The sequence below is a fragment of the Rhinolophus ferrumequinum genome, chromosome 6, assembly GCF_004115265.2.
Source record: "Rhinolophus ferrumequinum isolate MPI-CBG mRhiFer1 chromosome 6, mRhiFer1_v1.p, whole genome shotgun sequence".
Taxonomy (NCBI): Eukaryota; Metazoa; Chordata; class Mammalia; order Chiroptera; family Rhinolophidae; genus Rhinolophus; species Rhinolophus ferrumequinum.
Window position 1 is genome coordinate 27,797,783 of NC_046289.1, and position 22,850 is coordinate 27,820,632.

Sequence of the window (22,850 nt, forward strand, 5' to 3'; positions counted from 1 at the left end):
ATAATAAATGACATCAACATAATAAAGCCAAGCCCAGTGCTACTCATTTTAACACATAATATCATCTGATCCTCGTAACGATTGTCTCCAAACTGCAGGCACTCTCCTTGCATTGTCCCCATTTTGCAGTTGAGGAAACAGACACAGAACAGAGACGTAATTTGCTCAGGTTCACAGAAAGCCCTGGAACCAGAGCTCACCATATTACAGAGTTGAGTCCCAGCATTTTGTTGGATGAGGTGCTTGTGTGCCTGAGTAGGTGCTCACTGGGGACCTCAGCATTGCGGCAGGGCAGGGTGGCAAGTTCTCTGCCCTGGAGCATTTGTCACCAGTGAGCAGCCCACATGCTCTAGCTCCCCACCATCGCCCTCCTTGGAACACACCAGGCAGGGAGGATTAGTTGAAGCGGCAGCCTGGGAGCTGGCCCGCGGCTGGCGGTTCCTTGGTTATACCCATCCAGTGCCACTGCATCTGCTAGAACAACACCGTCGCTCCTGAGACAGCTACATTCCTCTGTCCTAGCTGATGGTGACAGGCCCCCAAGCTCCTTGAGACAAGATGGTGGCACTGAGGCAACAGCTCTGCTCCCTGTTCCCTGTGGTGGGAGAGCAGGCACCCTTCTGTGAGGCACTGCAGCAGGTGTTTGGGTGGGAGATAAGGAAGAGGTCTGGGGTCTCCATGGCCCCTGCTACGTCTGAGAAGTTCGGATGATGCCAGTTCCAGGAAAGGGTCACAGAGATGGTGCAGCAGGGCAGATGGGAGCGCCCTGAGGCAAGAATCCATTTTTCCAAACCGGGAGGGGCAGGCACGGCTGAGCTGAGTTATTCTTGTCAGGTACGTCCTCCCTGGTATTAATCACACCTCTGCCATCGTCACCTGACTGTAAGCACCTTGAGGACAGGGGCCAGAATGTTCACCTTTGATTCCCTGGCACCCTGCACAGTTTTTGATGCATAGCAGGTGCTTAACGAATATATCTTAAATGAATGAAGACATGATACAGGGAAGCTGACATGAATACTAATACTGATACTAATACTAATAAACGCAGCACGTAAGTGCCAGGCACCATTCTAAGAGCACTACTTATAGTAAATAATCAAATCCTTGTAACTACCTGTGATGTAGGTCCTGAGGCACAAAGAGGTTAAGTAACTCACCTAAGGCCACACAGCTAGTCAAGAGTGGAGCTATATTCGAACCCAGCAGTTAGACTCCAGAGTCCACGATCTTAACTCCTATGATGACTATCACCCTACCGTTCTGAACCTTGGAAAGCTTCCTGGAATATTACACCAAGCCTCTCACTGCCTGAGCTCAAGAATAGGACCCTGTGGGAGGCCAAGTGTGAAACTGACAAACACATCAACATCCTGGCAACACGGCCATACCAATCATGGTCAGCCTCCCTCCAATTCCGCCAGCACTTACTGCCCATTTAGTGCCGGGCACTGTCTGGCACAAGACATACATTCTTTGCTCTCAAGGAACCAAGTGAATGACATTAGCCATCCATCATTTGTGATGGGCCTGCTTTGTGTCATACCCCATGCATATAGTATGTCTCTTTTAGTATGACCTTCGTGACTAGTTATGCCCAGTGCACAGATGAAGAAACAGAGGCTCAGAAAGCTTAGAAAGGTCAGGTCATTTGTCCCATGGTAACTACACATGTTTACAGGTATTTAAAATGACAGCCCTTGCTTTGGTGGTACAGATGTGAACGCCACACACAGTCTCTCCTCTCGTGGGCTATGCATTCTAGTGGAGGGGGTGAGATGGAGAACAGTAAAGAACATATAAATTAAATCATTTCCAGGAGCGATAAGTGTGCAGAAGGCAATAAAGCAAGACAAAGGGCTGGAGAGAGGGATCGAGAGAGGAGCCAGCCATGGTCAGCTCTGGGACGGGGGTGGAGGGCTCTAGGCAGAGGAAACCGCCTGTGCAAAGGGCCTGAGGCAGGATAACTTGATGTGCTGATGGAAAGACAGGAGGGCAGTATGACTGGAGCACAGTGAACTGAGGGAACAATATGAGACCAGTAAAGTGGGGGATTCAAACCCAGGTCTCGCTGACTCGAGGCCTGTGTGCTCCAACACACAACACTGCGTCCAAGCAGACAGTGTGCAAAGGAATTTCACAAGGAATCACCTTTAGAGGACAAGGGTGGCCCCAGGTTCCAAGCCCCTCTGAAGGGTACGGAACCTCACCATATAAGCTTGAGTTGTCTGCATGTAAACAAAACTTAGCTAGTGCAGACTTAATCTGTCAATTCTGATGTCTTCTAGAAGTCCTTCGGGACAAACCCCATCAGGCAACTTATGAAAATTAATAGTCCTAACACTTGGGCTTTGAAGTGCTCTGGGTATGCAAGTACTCACCGGCAGGAAATAATTTCAGAATGAATATCGTTCCTCGAATGATCATCATTGTGTCTGGGGGTCTAAGGGGCCCTGGGCACAGGCTCAGCTCCTACCAAGCACCCCCACGCTCAGGCAGTGTCTGCAGTGATGGGGTGCTCTATTGGGATCCCCAGGTCTGTGAAATATCAGGTCTCAGAAATGTCACAGGCCTGTGTCCTGGGAGAAGAGAGAGCCATGTCAAGGTGCTTGAGCAAGCCACAGCTCCCTGGGTCACTTGAGCATGTGGAGCCCAGGACCGAGGGCTGATGTCATGACCACAGAGCCCCGCTGGAACAAAGGAGAGGGACTTCGTCAGCCTGAGCTCACAGAGCATCAGACAGCGGGGAAGGCAGACACAGAGCGCTGGTGCAGAGCGCTGGGTACCACTGGCTTTCGAATTGCCCCGCTTTCCCTCCCGGCCTTTCCCTCCTTCCTGCTCCAGAGATTCAACTGGAGGCTTTGTGTGGGACCTCACAAACCTTACAAGGTCTGGAGCTGAAAGGGATTTCCCCTCTCCTTATATGAGCACCACACACTGAGAATCACTTCGCTGTCTGTCCTCCAGGCAAGTGAAAACAGTGCTGCATGGGGGACAGTCTTTATGGGGAGGGGGGCTGAGGGGAGCAGGAATCTTGCCTTCAGTCCTCCACTACCCTTCTTCTCCATTTTCATGCAGTTAAGACCCAGCAACCTGGAGGAACCATCTCTTTCTTTCCTTTTAAAATGTTTTTAGATTTAAGATATATGTGTTTTTTAATTCCAAAAACTACAAAGACTAAGAATTACCTGCACTGCCACCAGAATTCACAGTCCATGAACATTTTTATCAGATTGGCTTCAAGCCTCTCTCCTTTAAAAAAAAAAAAAACTGAAATAAAACGTTACAAATAAAGTCAAACTCCCTGTTGGTCCCCTCCCCCATCTCTCTCCAGCAACACTCATGGCCGTAAGTGTGCTGTGCATCCTCGTTGGTCCATTGTTATACTTTGAGATATGTATACACACGTACACACACACATCCAGGAACAATAGACACAATTGCTGTGTATTGTTCTAATTTGCATAAATGCATTATACTAAATTATCTGCAATCGGGTTTTTTCTCCCTCTAGCGTCATGTTTTTAACCTCCATTTGTGCTTATATATATATATATATATATATATATATATATATATATATAGATCTAGTTCATTTACTACTGCAAGGTACTCTAGCCCAGGTGGGTGGGCCTGATCCCTTTGCATGGAACTCTCCGGAGCACAGGTAACACTAAGGCTTCCCCTGACCTCAGAGGCTCTGCTAATGTTGAGAGCCTAAACCAACTGCAGGGACTCTGCCCACATTCTTCTAGTCCATAAAACCCTCCAAACCCCACCCCAGCCTCTGGAGCTTTCCCCAGCTCCGGTCCCCACCGCACTCCTTTGTGTAACCTGTGAATATTTCTTGGGCCTTCTTAGGTTTTCCATCCTGATTTCAAGAAATAAGGGAATTAGATCCTTCACAGTCTATTTTCGCCTCATAAGCTGTGCGATCAAGTGGTGGGCATCCTGAGAAGTTGGCATCTCTTCAGACTTTGGTGCTAGGCAACCCTGGGTGAACCCTGGCTCTGTTGGCAGGTAACCTGCCCTCCCTGAGTCAAGTTCTTTACCTGTAAAATGGGAGTAGTAACACTCAGGTCACAAGCCTGCCATGACAGTTAAAGAGGCAAAGTAAATGAAACACAATTGGCAGGCCCCTGGCAAATACCAGGCGATCAAAAGGGGCTTTTGCCCTTGCCCTTCTCCTGTCGCTTCTCAAACTGACAGCCACAGAGGTCTCTCAAAATGCCATCAGACCACATCACTCCTTTGCTAATGTGACTTCCCAGATTAGGTCAAGAAGGCTTTGCAATATGATGCACCTTGGTCTCCTGGAGAGCTCGCTCTGGGGGAAGCCAGCCACCACACCATGAAGACACTCCAGCAGGCCTACGGAGAGGCCTAAGGGCAGAAAAACTGAGGCCTCCAGCCAACAGCCAGTACCAGCTTGCCAGCCATGTGAGACAGCCACTTGCCATCCTGTCCATGACTGCAGCACCAGCTGACATCTGACTGCAACTTCACTGAGAAAACCTGAGCCAGAACCACGCAGCCAAACCACTCCCAAATATCTGACCCACAGACACAATGAGAGAGAATAAATGATTGTTGTTATTTTAAGCCACTAAGTTTTAGGTTGATTTGTTATGCAGCGTTAGATAAGGAATAATACACAAGTTAACAAATGATGACAAGTTGTATTGTTATTACTAACTTGTATACTAATGCTGGTGTAGCACTTACTATGTACTAGGCATTATTCTAAACACTTTATGTGAATTAATGCATTTACTCTTCATAGCAACCACCTGAATGGGGACTACTAGTAAGAAAACAGAGGCACAGAATGCTTAAAAAACTTGCCAGTAAGTGTCAGAGCTAAAAGATGAACCCTGACCCTCTGGCTCCAGTGGCTGTTTTCATAACCACTATTTCATGCTGTGTCCTGAACAAAGCCATAACTAGAAATGTGGCACCAAGAAGCAGAAAATGTTCTCAAATTCACAGAGCCTGCTTTAAAGTGAGGGAAGAAGAAGGAAAGAAAAAGAAGAAGAGCTAACCCTCTTCTCTTCCCCCAGACCCTCCAGGTTCTTACCCTTCTCCATGGGTTTCAGCTTTGGTTAATCATCTCCTGTGCTGCCAATAGGCTGGTCCCAGACCAGAGCAAACTCAAATCCACCGAACAAGTAAAAGATGTTACTGAAAGTTTGCATGTCTTAAACTCTCGTCACATCTCCTTAGTTAGGGTTCCAATCCATGGGGATGATCAATTTCCCCTCTGTACATCTTCTGACTCAATGCCAGCCTCATCCTGCTTCTTCAAATTGGCCAATGTCTTAAGACATACCAGGTCTTTAAGGTGGAGACAACTTCATCAATGCAGGATCAGCAAACACAAAGGACATGTTCTACAGTCCCTTTCCATGCACTTCACAGACATGGCTAATCAATCAATCACCTCTTTCCCGCTCAGTCTGAAGGCAGCTTCAGAATCCCTCTCATCAGAGCGCTCCCAGCTGCCACTTCCATGGGTTCTGAGTTGGCAGTAGAGCTGAGGCCCACTTGTCATTCTGGCTCTAACAACAAGACAAAGATGAAATACCAAAAGCAACAGACTGGAACTAATCTCTCTCCTTTTCAAGGGAGTGAAAGGCTCCCTACCTCCACTGCTCCTTACCCCTCCTCCAAAACCCATTGTCATGACAGCCAGAGCTTAGAAGGGATTTTTGACCTGGGATTTAATGATGGGAAGAGGACGAGGGCCCATGCTGAGAGGTGTCCTGTGACCACAGATGATGAATCAGGAATCAAAAGCTCCACAGCAGCTGGACCGGAAAGGACCATCCTGAAGTCAAGGTAAACCAGGAATGTCGCCACATTCTTTACTTTGTATATAAACTTCCGCTGACAACCTCTGAGTACTTTAGAGAGGGGTCCTGAACACATGTAAGGATTAGATCTGTCCAAAGGAAATAGAATGCAAGCCCACCTAAAATTTAAAATTTTCCAGTAGCCATATTAGAAAAGTAAAAAAGAAACAGGTAATATTATTTTTTTTTAATTTATTGGGGAGACAATTGTTAGTAAAGTTACATAGATTTCAGGTGTACAATTCTGTATTACATCATCTATAAATCCCATTGTGTGTTCACCCAGAGTCAGTTCTCCTTCCATCACCAGATATTTGATCCCCTTTACCCTCACCTCCCACCCCCCTCTCCCGTTACCCTCTGGTAATCACTAAACTATTGTTTGTGTCTATGAGTTTTTGTTTCTCATTTGTTTGTCTTGTTCTTTTGTTATTTTTGGTTTATATACCACATATCAGTGAAATCATATGGTTCTCTGCTTTTTCTGTCTGACTTATTTCGCTTAGCATCATACTCTCAAGATCCATCCATGTTGTCACAAATGTTCCTATATCATCTTTTCTTACAGCCGAATAGTATCCCATTGTGTATATATACCACAACTTCTTTATCCATTCATCTATCGAAGGACATTTTGGTTGTTTCCATGTCTTGGTCACCGTAAACAAAGCTACAATGAACATTGGAGCACACATGTCTTTATGTGTAGATGTTTTCAGATTTTTTGGGTAGATACCCAGGAGAGGGATTGCTGGGTCATATGGTAATTCTATTCGCAACTTTTTGAGGAACCTCCATACTGCCTTCCATAACGGCTGCACCAGTCTGCATTCCCACCAACAGTGTATGAGGGTTCCTTTTTGAAACAGGTAATATTAATTTTAATAAAATACTGGGGGTGCCAAAAAAAATGTATAACCATGGACACTTTGGTCAACGTTGCTCAAGCAGTAGTTCGCCATCATTAGAAGTGTCTAGACGCTGATAGTAACCACTTTGAGTACCTCTTATAATTGCAGAAGTCAAACGTGACTTGTGTTCATCTTCTGTTATCGGTATATATTGAGTATTACAATTTTAATACGGTTTTCCTGTCTTAAAATGTGTATACATTTTTTTGGCACCCTCTGTATTTCATTTAGCCCAATATGTTCAAATATTATTTCAAGACATACCAATATTTTTTAAAATTAGTGGAGTATTTTAATTCTTTTTTTTTTTTGTACTAAGTCTTGGAAATCCAGTGTGTGTTTTACACTTACAGCTCATTTCAATTTAGATACTCAATTTTCACCAGAAATACTTGATCTGTATTGAGATGTCATAAACTTTACAGTTGGAAATGTAGATTCCACATTTTGAAGTCCTTCTAAACACTCCTAAAAGTTTCTGAATGACTAAAATGAGTATCTGCTTTGAAATAAAATTAAAAACTCAGTTCCTCCTATTGCACTAGCCACATTTCAAGGGCTCAGTAGCCATATGTGGCTGGTAGCTGCTGGATTGGCCAGCGCGAGTCAGAACTCTGCAGGGCTGTCCCTACTCACGGGCAGATGCTAGCCTCCCACCAGACCCCCTGCAACTCTGCTCAAGGAGTTCCTCTGAACTCCTGGTTCCTCTGAAGACTCCGGTTCAGGCCTGTCACCTCACAACTGCCTTCTTACTCTCTCTGCTTGGCTTGCCCTAAGCTTTGCCCCAACACCGGCTTTCAGGTCTCCCAGGCTTCATGCTCTGCAGTTCTCAGGGTCGCCCATGCCCACCTGGCTCCAAGCCCCTGCCGAGGTGTGGTTCAGAGACCCTGTTTGACTGGAAGGGTTGTCTAGCTGATGCTACTTTCTCTGCTATGCAAAAAAAAATAGGGGTTGGCAATCTTAGGCTGCATCCAGGAATGAGCCACTTCCTTTCGCTGTTTGGGGAGAAGGCCCTTGCCATTTTCATGCCCCAAGATGGCACCAAGACTGCACTAACACATTACCATGGGCAGCCTATGCTGTCTACCCGTTGGCCTGCGTAGTCCTCTATCGCCTTCCCTGGTCCCTACAGTGTGTGTGCTCTGTCCCTCGGTTCCCATTCTTCCTCCGGTCTCTCAGGTTGGTGAACTATTTTGGGTCTGTGGCTCAGTCCGGTACTTCACTCCTTCAAGACCAATACCACAGCAGACAGCACTCAGCTATCACACGTTCTTTCTCCCTGAGCCTTTGGCTGGGCTCTACCCTAAACCCTGGGATAATGCCCCCAGCCTCCCATACGCCCCTCAAAACTCCACCCCCAGTGAAGTATTTCACAGAGAGGAAGAAAAATGGCTTCCAAGCAAAGAATCTGCTTCCAGGGAACGGATCGCAGACTTGGCCACTTTGGAAGGCAACATCGGTCTCCTCTGGCTGGGGCACCCAAGGGCAGACCCCTTAGAAACGAAAGACCATGAAATGTCAGAAGCCCTCCCAACAGTTTAGTTAAAGAAGCTAACAGCCACAGCTGCTGTGAGACGATAAAGGGGTGAAAATCTGAACTCTGAAAAGCATAACTGACAGGAATTGAGTGTATGTGACCTGAACCACTAAAATAGAGCGCCTGCAGCTCGCCGGGGACACATGAAGCCATGTCATCCCAGTCACCTGGGCACCGGGGAAGCCACTTGAATGTTAGTGGACACGGCCTCCGACAGGCCCAGGCAGAGCCATCTTCCTGAAAGCAGCCCCTTTCATCCACTGGCTGCCTCAAAAAAAGCTGTGTGGGGTTCTTAATTTGCCAGGCCTCAGTGCCCACCCAGGGATGGGTGCCCACCTGCATGTCTGAGGCCTGGACATGTCAGCCTTCCGGAGTCTGCTTGTACAGAAGGGGGAACATGTGCCTGGGGACAGGAAAGGGCAAGAATTCCGAGTTCCTGCATTGCCGGAAAACATCCTTTCCAGAGTCCCAAATGCACCCAAAGAGAACATGATGAACCAGATGAGAAACAAAGGGGGACTTAATCAGGTACCAGGGAATTAATTCCTTACAGAGAAATTCTTCCCACACAAAACTCCCTCCAGAGACAGAGCCCTCCCCGTCTTGCACTATTCCAATATTTCAACAAGGGTGCCATCAAATTGTGTCTTTTAAGTCTCTTCAGGTACCAATACCCTCCACACCCCCTCACCAGCCGCGCACACGTGCGCACACACACACACATATACACACACACACACACACACAAGTACCTCATTGATCTCACATTGTAAGGAAATGAAGTGTTCCGGCTATAGAGCATTTTTCCAAAGAACTTAGATTTACCTGTTTAAGAACAAACACTAACATATTTGACAATACTGTTGGAACACTTTCTGAACTGAATGACATAGTTCTCTGATGTAGCAAGCCCATACACTGAATGTCATTTATCACTCTCTGATGACTCAGGGACATCAGAAAGTGATAAGTTTCTGAGCCCATCTTTATTATCACTGCCTATAAGGCCTAATGACCTGGCCTCTACCTTGGGCCACTTTTACCCTTGCTTAGGTTATCCCAGTGAAGCACTGAGCACACACCTTGCAGAGATGGTACCCTGGGTTTTGGCCATCTGGAACACTCTCTCCCTAGATGCCTGCATGGCTCACTCGTTCCATTCATGCCACAGCTCTAACACCATCTTATCAGAGAGGCGTTTCCTAGCCATCCTTCTCTCATCTTCCTGTCTTCTTTGTTGCCTTATTTTATTTTCCTACATAAACACACAGCTCAGCTACACTACCAGCGAGAGCGACACAGACAAGCAATGGCCATGGCCCTGGGGACAGGACAGGCTACCTGTAAGCTCTCCCCAGGTTGGATGAAGGAAATAAAAGAAGTGTAATATGGGGAGGTCAGACTCCAGGGGGCTCAGTGGGTGAGGAAAGCTTCTGTGGGCCCAGGCCCTTGGAGCGGGAAAGGTGCTAAGGACCAGCGACCAGCGCTTCCTACTTTGCAGCTTTGCCTCTGACCAGCCTTGGCCCTCCTCTCCTTGGCAGCTCCAAAGGAACAGGGAGGGGACAGCACAGCAGCAGTTATGCGTTTCTTTAGTCACCCTCCTCCCTGGCCTCAATGTGTTCAGCCAGTCTGCCAGGTCTCTTGCAGTGCAATAATTGGACCCCATTTACAACTCTGTTACAGAGCTGCCTGACATCTCAGGAGACAGGCAGGACAAGGAGCCTTTTTCTACTCCTCCCCACTGCTGCTGGAAGGAAGAGCGGACAGGGAGTGTGAAGAGAAACCCTGGTCAGCCTTTGGACCAGTCCAGTGATGGCCGATGGTTCAGTGAGAAAGCTTTCCTGCTGGTGAAAAGACACCTCTCTCCCTACAATTTTTACCCGCGGGTCCCAGTTCTGTTCCTTGGAACCCTACAGAATCATTCAAATAAGTCTCCTGTCTTTTTCTGTTGGCTGAATGCTAAGCATTGATGGGGGATTCAGAAGTGTGAGTCATGGTTAAGAAGTTTACACTTTAATTGAGGAGTCAAGGCTGATTTTATTGAGTCATCGAATAGTTTAAAAAATAATTATCTTGATTGGCTTTATCAGTATAACATTAATAGATTTTACAGAAAATGCTGGAAAAAGCCAAAATATGGAAGGGGGAATTACCCATAATCCTACATTCCTATTGCTAACATTTTGTTCTATACGGTTTTGTACTTTCTCTCCCCAACTAATGTTTATAGAGTGACTACGAAGCAGGGTGCTGTTATGGGTGCTCCAGGAAAGATGTGCTGAAGCATCAGACGTGGATCTGGCCCTGAAGATGCTGTAGGGAAAAGAGACACTCACGTGGGCTTCAGAGGCAAAAACATGAGTTTCAGAGGCGTACACTAGTTGCCAGATCCTGGGCGAGTCACGGAATCTCTCTAAGCCTCATTTACTCAAATGTTAACTGGACCTGATAATGGCACCTTCCTCATAAGTTGGTGAGAGGATTCAAAGCAAACACAATGTCCAAGTGTTCACTGAATCAGCCACCGTAAATATTATACAGAGGGAATAGCGATTACAGAGGCTCGGCACGTGCAGAGCAAGGACTACCAGTATTCAGAGGGAGACTAAGGCCCTTGAAACCGTTGCCAGAGCGGGCTGTCCACCGTCTGGGACGGCACCGAGCACCGTGTCTGATTTAGTGAACCGAATGGCTGCCCAAGTGTAACCATCATTGACTCGCGCCTGAAAGCTCTGCTCCCTGCTTCTTTCCAGAAGCCTTGGGTCTCCTGTTTGTTTATCCTCTTTATGTCTTTGCCCCACTGTTCATGGGGAAGGTGTTTCAGGTCTCAAGAAGCAGACGGGGATAAGTCTTCAATCTTCTGACGGTAATGAACTGCTTGGCTCACCTCTAACCCCAGGCGGTTTCCTCCATTACAGCAAGACAGTCCCCTGGGGAATTTGGCCTCACCTTGCCTATCAGTGCCCTTCACATTGAATTAAATGGCACTTCCAGAGCCAGCGCCTCTTCCGCTCATAGAACCAACAAATAGCCACCAGAGAAGAAAGCCAGGCCCAAAGCCCTCAGAGCAGCCAGTGGGGAAACTGCTGTTGTGGCACAGAAATAAGGGACCAGAACGAAAAGCACCCTACAACTAATCCTGTGCCCTTGGGCCTCAGGCCTCCCAGGGAGGTGACTCTCATGCTGTCAGGGTCCTTGGTGCCTCTGTGCTGTCCCTAAGCCCTACAACTGGGTCTCAACATGATCCCAGCAACAGGAAATCAGACCCTTTCAATCTGAACATATGGCAAACGGAATTGTGTGTGGCACCTAGACAAATTAAAAATAAAATCATTTTCTGTCATTTAGGCAAATCATATTCTCCCAGTTCCGAAATGCACACATTATAAATAAAATATAAACTCAGATCTGATTGAAGCCTCTGCTCTCAGAGAACGACACCGGAAACTCGTGACTTGTGCTCTCTAGATAAGGGGGGATCCCTGCAGGCCTCGAGGGTTACTGCAGGACCTTCTCCTGACAGGGTGGTGTCCCTCTACAAACCATAAACCTCACAGAACCCTTCAGGAGAACTCCCTAAAAGCCAATTTATTCACGTCTAGAAATGAAGCTATTATCAATAAAGGATCAATAAATCTTAGAAATCATTTAACCCAAAGTTAACACAGAACAACCAAGGTCCAGAGATGTTAAGTATTTTTTCCATGGTCACTCATCAGTATCCCAATTGTAGAATAAGAAACCGTAGTTTATGGAAACTCTTGCCTAAACTTTCATGGTTCCAAATAGAAGATGTTGCAAATGGGTACATCTATCCTAAAAGACCACCCGTTACAGAAAGTCTTTAAAAAATATGTCGATAAAATGAAATTCCATGTAACAACTTAGCATCCCATCCGTGCCTGTTAGAGAATTTGCATATGGAAAACCTGGGTCCCAAACCAATCACAAATGTTCTTCCCAATTGTCAGGACTGAAGACTGAAGGCCACCTGTATCTGCCTCGCCTCCTGCTTTCGCAGCTGTCCTGTGCCAGCGTGCATGGATATAGGTTCAAGTTGATGTCTCCAAACCTACTCCCTTCCCATAAAGACAACATGGGGAAAAAAATCACAAACCCTGCCACAATGTAAGCAGCCATTGAGGGATGGAGTCAGTATCTCCCTTTAGTTTTACAGATTCCATACCAGTTTTACACATCAAAATTTGTGACACATGGACTGACAGCAGGATAGAATATTAAAAATCAGGACCTCCCTGAGAAATCAGGCCTCATGGTTGACATGCCAATGGCCCACGATGCCAGAAAAGGGCCTCTAAGGTCCAGACGCAACTTGGCTGGCTTCAAATGGCCCAAACATTGTGAAGGCAGAGCTGCCTCCTGGCCCAGGCTGCTATGCAGACCCTCCCTTTCCCAACTCAGCTCTCTGACTCCCCAGGGGAGTGTGATGACGCCTGTCTGAATTTTCTCATCCTGTCAGCAGTGCTGGCCACATCATTCTCTAAGAATCCAAAATCCGCATGCAGCGTCCTGGCCCAGCTAAATAGACATGTTTGGGAACTGCAAGAAGACCAGTGAGAGCTCAACCACAGATTTCAGGGGGAAGGCCAATCCTCACTGCACCTGCCCCCTTTTAAATTGAATAAAGGGTTCAACTCCTGAAGAAGCTGAATATTCATCCCCCTATCTCCTTAGTTAGGTAAGTCAGGTTGGAGCTGGGAATAAAATATGAGGGGGTATGAAGCTAGGACCGTTGACTGCTCCCAGAGATGGGCAGAAATCCTACTTCACTCATCTCACCAGTACTTAAGTCTTGCTGTGTGCATCAATGTGGCGATGCAAGAAGCTTCTGCATAGTCTCTGTGTGAGAGCTTACATTCAATGAGGAGACCGGGATGACTAAGAATCCCTCTGAAGTGAAATATCTTGGAAGATAGGAATATAACACAAGGCTGTGACAAAGGCCATGTGTGCCTGGGGACCAATCCTATGGAACACACATCCAGGACTAAAGCTTAAGAACAGAGAGGGAGCTGGCTATGCCCCTATGTGGCCAGAGAAGGCTCTGCCGCTCTCTCCCAGGAACTTCCACTCTCCCTCTCTTCCTGCACCCCCACTCCCTGGCTCCAGGGAGGTCCCTGATACTCCTTCACACTTTAAACTTGACTTCCAGTTCACAGCCCTTTTCTAATCTGCAGCAAGTCAAACCCCATGGGACCCAGGACAGGGCAGGAGCATGTTCACTGGAGCCCGCCATGACCTCCAATTTCCACCCCTCAAAACTGCTGCATTGCCTCCAGTAGGGCCTCCCACACCATCCAGGTCTCTCAGTCTGAGTGGCCTTCCGGGCTGATCTTGGAGGGCACTCAGAGAAGCAGGGGAGAGGTCCAAGAGCAAGGTTAGGATTCCGAAGCAGAGGCAAAAGGGATGAGACCCAGCAGCTTCCCAGTGCCCTTTTCCCTTCCATTCCCCTCTCTTTCCCCTCCTCTTCCTCTTCCAGCTCGGACCCTCCGCCCATCACATCACACAGAGGACAGAACATTCTAGCCAGCCTGCTTGTCCCTTGCTATTTCCTGCCCACTTACCCTGAGGCCAGGGTTGACCCTCTCATGATATAAGGAGGAGGTAGCTTGGATGAATCCATGGTGTGGAAACTCCCTAGGGACCTGGGGCCACTAGTGGTTTGGCCAGTTCCACTCCAATCTGTCAGTCTTCTCAGACCCCAGCACTATGGAGTCTTTACACAGGAGGTTTTTTTCCTCATCAGCTTTTCTGTCCAAGCAGCCACAAGTGTTTTGGAAACAGTGTCCTCATGACAGGGACTCTCAGCCAAGAAAGGGACATTCCACCTAAAGAGGCTCAGCCCCAGAGTTCAACCAGACAGGGGTGTGAGAACTGGGGGAGAAGGGCTGGGGAAAACCAGTAAACCTCAAGGTCTCCTCAGGCAAAGCAGGGAGATATGGTACTTTGCAGGGGATTTTTACTTCTTCCGGGGCGGGGCGAGTAACAAGACACAGAATGTGGGGCAGGATGGGAATATGAGAGCACTTCCACACCAACACCCGCTCCCCACCATATTCCTGGGGCTCAGCTGCCTTTGCACAAACATCTCAGATTGTACTCCACACAAGCCTTAGCCCTCCTGACCCTGCACCGCCCCGAGGAGCTCCTCGCCCCTCCCTGCCCAGGCCCAGATCTTTTCACGTCAGAATCGTCACCCTGCTCCACTACCCACCCCCTGGCCCCACACTTTGCTCTCCCTCCTCTTGATCCTCATCCAGCCAAGCAGCCCCCGCCCAGCAGTCTCGAGGGTCGTCCAAGGTTCTTGCCCACCACTCGTCCCGGTGGGAAGAAGGCGTCACGCCGGGGTGCGCCTCTCGGCGGGTCCCAGAGCCTACCTCCTCAACAGGTGCCCCCGCCACGCAGAGCCCTCAACCTGGGCGCAGGCGGAGGCGGCGACAGGCACGCCCCCTGCAGGGCGGCGGGGACTCCTCACGCCCCAGGCCAGATCCCGGGAGCGCCTAGGGTCCCGCAGCTCCGCCGAGACCCCCGCGGTGATCCGCCGCCTTTGTTTCCCTACTCGCCTTGACCTCGCAGGGCTGACCTCGTGAAAGGGAATCTCCGAGCCGGTGCGCAAACACTGCCCACTCACCCGTCCTGATGGGGTGAGGGGCGCGTACAGGACGAGACCTTTCCCCTACCCAGAGAGCCCCGGGTATGTTAATGGGGAGTACTCCGTGCATAAGAAGCAGGTTCAAGTTGACCCGAGCCGAGAAAGGGGCTCAAAGCCGGGCGCAGCCCCTAGCAATCCTGCCTTACCCAACGCCCCCACCCCACGTCCTTGGCCCCCAGGAGGTTGGAGAGGGGGTGCGCATGGCCACCTACGCGCTCAGCTGCGCGCAGTTCCCACTGCCTGCTAGCTGCGCGCAAGGTCCAGCCGCCTTCCGGAGCGGACGAGGCACGGGCAGCCCCCGGCCCCGGCCCGGCGGCGCAGTGCCGAGAGAGCCGCCACGTTCCCAGTCTCGCGCGCACGCCGGGCCCACCAAACTTGCAGCACTTTCTCCCAGCCCCCAACCGCTGTCACCCTCCCTCCATCCGTGCGCCCTGGCCCCGCTGGCCCAACGGAGGTTGCCATAACAACAGGCAGGAATGCTCCAACATATACAAAGCCCGCAGAGCGCGGCGGGCACGCAGCCCCTGGCCGGGCCCCGCGCCCTCTGCAGCCGCGCGAGGCTAGGACGCGCGCCGCGGCTCCCCGGCCGGCCGCCCGGCGCGCAGGGTGTACTCACAATGAGCGGGATGGTGCGGTCTTCGCGGAGCTGCTCCGGCCTCCCACCGGCCCTCTGAGCGCCGCGGCCGCTGGAGGATGCTGCATGGGCTCGGTTGTCCTGCCATAAGTAGTAGAAAGTGCCCAGGATCCAGGCTACGGTAAGGATGGCGATGGCATTGGCGCGGATCTTCCTCATGGTGGGCGGGCGGGCGCCCCGAGTGGGGGTCCGAGCCGGCGAGCTCTCGGGGCCGGAGCGGGGGCGCTCGCAGCCCCAGCTGTTTGTTTTCGCTTGCGCCCGGCTGCTCAGTCCTGCAGAGCAGAAAAAGGAGAGAGGTGGGGGGTGGGGGGGGTGATGGGGAGAGACAGGCGCGCGGAGCGATCCTCACGGTCCTAATGCCCTTCAGCCCCGCGCGCGCGCGTCCCCCGGGCGCCCATTCATTTGCGCGCAGAGCCCGCCAGGCGCTCCAGCTCCCACTGGCCGTCCGGGTTGCTGCGCTCTAGGGGAGAAGCGCCAAGGGTGCGAAGCGGCGCGTGAGGAAGACCCGGCAGACACCCGCGTCGGAATGGCGACCGGCCAGAGCCAGTCTCCGCTACCACCGCTTGGTGACAGAGCGACCGGCGGCTGCCCCCGCGCGGCCCTAATCGGTCCCTCCTACCTCCACCCACCTCCCGACCAAGCGGCCCTGAGTCACTGGCTGGAGATGCGCGACCCCGACCCGGGCCCGCGCCGCGGAGGTGCGGATCCGGGCTGCGCTTGACCTGCGCTCTGTCGCGGGGTTTAAGGTATGTTCGGCGAGTCCTTGGGGAGGGGAGGCTGGCTAGGCGGGAGGAGAGTTTGCACAGGAATCTTCCACAACCTAGGATTCCGAGCCGACCGAAGCCCCCTCCCCCACCACGGAGGAATTGGAAGCTGGTGCACTTGACATTCGAAGACAGCAAGGGGAAGCGACGCTGCTTCTCAGCTAGTGAAAGGAGAATGTGGGTTCAACCACCGCACATCTTCCATTGGCCTAGAGTTCCCAGCTTTCATCATGCTCCTCTCCACCCGCCTCACTGTCCCTGGCCAACGCTGAGGTATCATCGTCACCATTTCATCAGGAAGAAGGGAGTTCAGAGAGGCTGGAAGATTCGCCCAAGGCCACGCAACTAATTAGTGAGCAGAGCCCAGTCTAGAAGCCATCTCTCTGACACTTTCGACAAAGTGCAAAACAGTGGGGAGTGACACAGACACGGAAATTATAGCGATTCTGCCCCAGTCCTGGCGGCATTGAGAACCCCGGGGGAACCACTCTCACTCCCGCAGAAGGCAAGATGGGCTAAATTAGCTCTAGAAGACCACCAGCACGGGCTGGGCACAGAGCAGACACTAAACGAGTAGAGGTGCCATAGACAAACCAAGTGGGTCACAGAAGAAGAAATAATGTATGGCAGGCAAAGTGGTCCTAGGGAAGGCTTTTCACAGAAGGTGGATAAATCTTTTGAATAAGTTCTTAAAAGACAGGAAAGGGGGAGGGCAGGGCAGGGTATATGGGCTGCACCAATAGCCCGAGCAAAGGTTCTGAGGATGGAAATACTTGATGTGTTCAAGGAAGAACACATCAGCAATGCCTGGCATTGCTGGGGTCCAGGATGCTGGGAAAGCCTTGGTGGAAGGTGGCCAGGCTGAGAGAATCTGGATTCAGGAGGACCCTGAAGTTGGTAGGGAATCTGCTTCCCACTAGTGCTACTGGAAACTGGTTCATGTGAAGGCCCACAGAGGGTCCCAGCCTCCAAATGAAGCTGCCGTGGGAATCAGGCAAACGGTGAGGTCACAGCTCATTCCTTCCTCCAGCCATCCCCATCAGCACCGCTCATTTCCCCGGGGTTCTCCAGCACTCAAGACTGAACCACACATGTAGCAGATGCAGGAATCATGGGGCAGACCCAGTGGTCATGTTTTCTGTGGGAGACCAGGGAGACCTTGCTCCTTAGGAATCAGGCCCCACAGGCATCTGCACACAAAGGAAGTGTAAGGGAACTGCCCTGCTGGTGTCCCCACTTCCACACATGCTCTCACATCAGCCAAGTGGAAAGACTCCGGCAATGGCCCTCTGTTGCCATAGGCTTGCTCCCCTCATCCCAGCCTGGTCTATCCATGTCTAGTTGCCTTTAGTCTTGAGAGAACCAGGTAAGAAGATACGGGATCCAAACTCATCTCATCAACCCCTAGTGAGAGGCTCCACACTCAGCCCTAGGCCTGAGGGATGAAGCTGGACCATGCCAAACTGAAATCAGGCTGGAGGGGGTGGTTCTGATGGCTCTGGAAGAAGGGTTCTATGAGGAGAGGGAGGGAAGGAGGAGCTGGAATTTAGCCAAGTTTCTACAAGTCTCACCCTTTATTCTCCAGGGCTCAGTGGTGAGTATGCTTCACATCTGACCAAATTGTCACTTCTTGGAAGCTCTGTCCCAAAGAGAAGACTTCCCCACTCCCCCCAGAAAACTTCATAGGAGCATAGCCTCTCTGGATGGTGTTAGACTTCACAGCCAGCCCTTCCTTAAATGGACACAATAAATTTCCCTGGGGGTGGGGGTGAGGGTAAGGGGGCAGATAATCACCATGCTTACCTGACTAACAGAAACGTGACATAGACAGAGGCTGAGTGACGGGCCTCAAACCACAGGCACACTAGAAGAGCTGGGAACTAGCAGCGGCCACCTCAGCTACCACAGTGCATGGTTCAGTCCTGAGTGCTGGAGACACCCGTGCAAATGAGCGGTGCTGATGGGGGTGGCAGGAGGAAGGCACAGTCGTTCTGCCAGGTGCTGACCCCTGAGACAGAGTTCAGTGTTCAGAGATGACAGTGGGCATTGTTTCCTCTCTAGGCCTAGGAGTGATTCCAGCAGAACCACAGAAGCAAGGTGACAACTGAGAGACAGTGTTACCTAACATTCATTGAACTTCCAAAACAACAGGAGTGATAATAATAGCGACAGTTCACTGAGTACACAGCAGGTGCCAGGTGCTGTGCTGGCATCTCACACGTTATCTCTAACACACCCACAACCTGCAGACGAGAACTCAGGCTCGCTCGGTGAGGGTCTCGGTTGCCAAGAGTCCTACAGCAGGTAAGCGGTCGGTTTCAGTCTATTTGCTGTGCCTGTGTCTGGGCACCAGTGCAGCGTTTCTGAGGTCACTGGGCAGTCTGCAGGGTGGTCACAAGTTCTGTATGCAGGGGCCCCATGTCCCCTTCTGTGCCTCCATTTTCTTTTCTGTAAAAGGAAGGATGCGGAGAGATGACCTCCGAGGTCCCTCCAACGGTGTCATTTTGGACTTCCAGTTCCTTGGGCAGGGTCTCCATTGTGCATTGCTATTGGGCACAGTCCCCTTCCTTTAAAGCTGCTGAAGCAAGCACTCAGGTAAGCTGGGCAAAGTGCCCAGTGCCCTTGGCCATCCTAGAGGCCCCAGGGAACTCTCTGCCCCTGCATTTGATGTGGGGATGGGGGGGGCAGGTGGATAACAGAGGGGAGAAAGGGTACAGCTCGGTGTAAAACCCTAGCTCTGGAGTTGGACAAGCTGAATTCAATGCTGATTCTGTCATATATTAGGAGAGTGGTTTGGGCAAATTCTTAACCTCTCTTAGCCTCAGTTTCCTCAACTGTGAAATGAAGCATGACAGCCCATAACTTGCAGCATTGTTGGGAAAGATAGGATGAAATAAAGCATGCAAGATCCAGTGCCTGGTAACCAGCCCAGTCCCCTGGAGGCCCACTCTCACAGGCGCTGCTGCTGGCTGCTGGGGTGAGAGGGGACTCCCGAAGGGCCTGCCCAGGGCACACACACAGGATTGCTCACCAGTGCTGAGAAAGAGTACAGACCCCAGGCAGGCCTCTTCAGCCACACCCAAGGACAACTGCCTGCCCAGAAGGTGGGTGGCTGCCTCTTCCACAGTTTCTGCTGAGTGGACTGGAGATGGGGCGGGGGGTGCGGGGAATACAGGGCCCCAGCCTCTGCTGGTGTCTGTCCTTGCTAGCATACCCATTTCCCTTCAGACCTTGGACCGGCCCCCCAGAAGCCTCTTGCCCTGTCTGCAGCTGCAGCGGGGCCCGAGAAGGTAGAGGAGGGGAACAGATTATACCTCCATGTCTGTTCTAAGCAGGAAAGGAGGAAGGGATGGTGAACAGAGTGTGTTACCATGCAACAGGCATTGCGCCGATACGCACTCTCAGAATACTCCCCACGACCCTGCGAGGAAGGTGCAACCATCTCCGCTTCACAGATGAAGAAGCTGATGCCTGCAGAGGTAAGGCAGCCATCAAGAGGTGCATCTACTACCCACGGCCAGATGACCGCACGTAGTGCACCATTGTATCTAAGGAGAAGTTACTTGTAAGTTTAGTTTCTATAAACCATGATAGATGGAGGAGAAGACCTGGCTCTTTGAAAGGAACTCAAAGAGTCTTCTTGTTAATCATTCTATTTGCCTATAACCATGGCTTTTTATGTCAGTTTCTGCCACTGGAGTGTAAGCTCCATGAGGGCAGGAGTTCTGGTATGTTTTGTTCACCACTGTCTCCCCAGTGCTTAGAACAGTGCTTGGCATATAGTAGCACATAGTACATGCTCATTAAATATTTGGTGATGGAAGAGAGGGAGGGAAAGAGGCAGGCAGAGGTAAGAAAAAGGGTAGAGTAGCTCTGAGGAACATGCACTTCTCTCTGAAGTCAAGCACTTGAGAGTCGTGGGCAGGACTAGAGCCCAGAGGGAGGGATGTATGTAGGTCAGTGTGGGCCAGTATAATAAGTAACCCAGGTCCCCTAACAGTGCTTCTTCCTCAGAAGCATTTGGCTCCCTCCCCCAAACACGGGCCAGGGGACAAACCTTGCTGCCTCAGGATGGGGAGGTGAGAAAGTCCTCTCTGGTCCCACCAGGAGGCAGGGGAGGAATGACCTTGATTTGGTGGATAACTCCAGGGACTACAAATGTTATTACTGATCATGAAATAACCCAGCTGTTGCATTTGGGAATAATAGAATTACAGAGTCTCAGGGCTAATTAGAAATGTGTGAGATGCTTTTTCTTAACAGCAAGGAATTCCTACAAAGGAGAAATGTGTACATAAAGCCAGCTGGCCAGGAGTATCGGTCCCAGAGGCAGAGCCCCGGCCAAGGCCGCCCTGACCTCCCCATGTCCACAGCCTTCTGCTTGGTCCCTTCCCCTCCTCCGCAGCCTCTGCGGAGCTGAGTGGCAGAGGTCCTCAGATGGCTCAAAATTCTAGGCCACTGCCTGTCACATGCTTGTCTCTCGCCCCTGAATGACAGTTCCTCCGAGGAGGGCCTGGCAGCCTTCTTTTGTGTATCACTAGTTCCTAGCACAGTATGAGGCATCATGGCAGCGCTCACTAAATATTTGTGCAATGAGTAAATGAATAAGTATCTAAGGTCACAGGCTGCTGCTACTCCCCATTCTAGCCCAGGAAAATGCCACATAGTCCAGTCAGATGGTAAAGCCAATGCCTGTTTTCCCATGGGGGGGGGTATTTCCAGTCCCTTTCTTTTCCTTCTTGAATGCCTACCGTGCCAGGTACTTCTAGGTTCCAGGGATACAAAAATGAACAAAATCTGATCCCAGCTTCTGAGGACCCCAGTAACTGATAATGGGGAATATAAATAAATGGTCACAAGATTATATAATAGAGCCCCATAGAAGCCTAACGGGGGCTTCTTCACAAGGAAGAAGTCATCTGAGAGCTGAGTTCTTAAAGGATAAGCAAGTGGGTAAGATGTGGAAGGGAATTCTGGAAAGAAGAAGAGGCAAACAAAGGAATTAAGATGTGGACGTGTATGGGAGCCCAGGAATGAGGAGTGGTTTGGAGTGTATGGTGTTGGGGGCGGTACGGTAATGAGGTTAGAGAGGCAGGTGTGGACCAGTTAACAGACGTCTTCTATGCCTTTGTAAGAAGTTTGGATTTATTCTGGTAAACCATGGCGAAACATCCAAGATTTTGAAACAGGGAGTGACAGGATCAGTTATACACTTTAGGGAGGAGGCTGGAGACTAGTGGCAGGGATCACAGTGATATTGTAATAGTCCAAGCAAGCAATTCTGTGGGCCTGGGTTAGGGCAGAAACACTGGAGCAGATGAGAAAGAAGGTAGATTCAAAGGATTTGGCGATCAGTGGAGGTGGAGGTGAGAAAAAGGACTTGAGAATAACATGTACATTTCTTGAGTAGGAGACAAGTGCTTTGGTTTAAACCATTACCAGAAATGGGGGATGCAGGAGGTGGTGCAGATTTGGGAGGCTCGTTCAACTGAAATTGAGTTCTCTGTGGTCCATGCAGAAAGGCAGGTGTACATGGGGGTCTGGTGCTCAGGAAGAGGAGTGGAAGAGCCCGCTCCGGGAGAGAGGAGAAAAGCAGGATACAGGTGGAGCAGAGATGTTGCTGGGAGGCTGCCCAGGTACCAAGCACCTAGGCTTGGGGGAGAGGCCACGTGTATCAGAGGGTTGGACTCCTGAATCCCTCATGTGAAGATGAAGAAACAGAACTGGGTTTTTGTTTGTTTGTTTGTTTTTTCTGCCTCCATCAGATGCCCTGATTCAAGGCCCTGAACCCAGGCTCTTAAGAATACTCATTTCTTTATCAAGGACCTTATCATCTGGTACATATCAGGATAGACCTCTACACCTAGGGCTGAACAAAATTTGGCTCAAAAAGAGGTCAGACTGTAAGACCAGAGAGAATTTGATTTGAAAAAAAACCCATGTTCCTGGTGCTGTACTTCCTTCTGTCGAACGGTACCTAAAATTGATACTTCCATTTTTCTTGAGAAACTGGGAAGCAGAAATTAAGAAAATGTTCCCAGGATTGGTGTATATTTTGAAGCTTTCAGCAAGGCTGAAAATATCCATCGATACATTTTGAAGTGTAATTTCCACTCCCTTACCAGCCAAAATAATTGAACAGGAAGAAAAAGCTGTTAATGCATCAGGCATGTAACATCAGATGCATATTGCCTGGAAATTTACCACTGTAAAGCAACTGAGGGTTTTTACAGCCGGTGTTTATAGTCAGACGTGTCCCCTCTTCCTGAGCCACCCTCTGAAGCCATCAATCTGGCTTGGATACTGAAATTGTTCCGTATCTGGAGCTGATATCAAAGCAGACAGAATTTTAAGAAATGATTCTGCTGGTTTTGTCAGCATATACATCTTGGGGTGTTTCCTCCTGGTAAGTAGTGTAAACAGTTGGGGCTGTCAGTGCTCATGGAGCCAGTGACGGCAGAGAGCCACATGGCTGGCAC

General features: G+C 50.2%; 1 protein-coding gene across 2 annotated transcripts in view; it reads right to left on the reverse strand.

Moving 5' to 3' along the window:
- Positions 1-16,374, reverse strand: part of GALNT16 (polypeptide N-acetylgalactosaminyltransferase 16) — a 78,670-nt gene extending 62,296 nt beyond the window's left edge. The window contains exons 1-2 of one of the 2 annotated variants that reach the window (XM_033108596.1): positions 16,237-16,374; positions 15,590-15,879 (exon numbers count right to left, since the gene is read on the reverse strand). In XM_033108596.1, coding sequence (XP_032964487.1) covers positions 15,590-15,766 — 177 coding nt within the window. In that variant the 5' untranslated portion in view covers positions 15,767-15,879; positions 16,237-16,374. Of the gene's footprint in view, positions 1-15,589; positions 16,167-16,236 lie in introns of those variants that run through there. The other variant, XM_033108594.1, reaches the window with a different exon arrangement.
- Between the last annotated feature and the right edge of the window lie 6,476 nt (positions 16,375-22,850).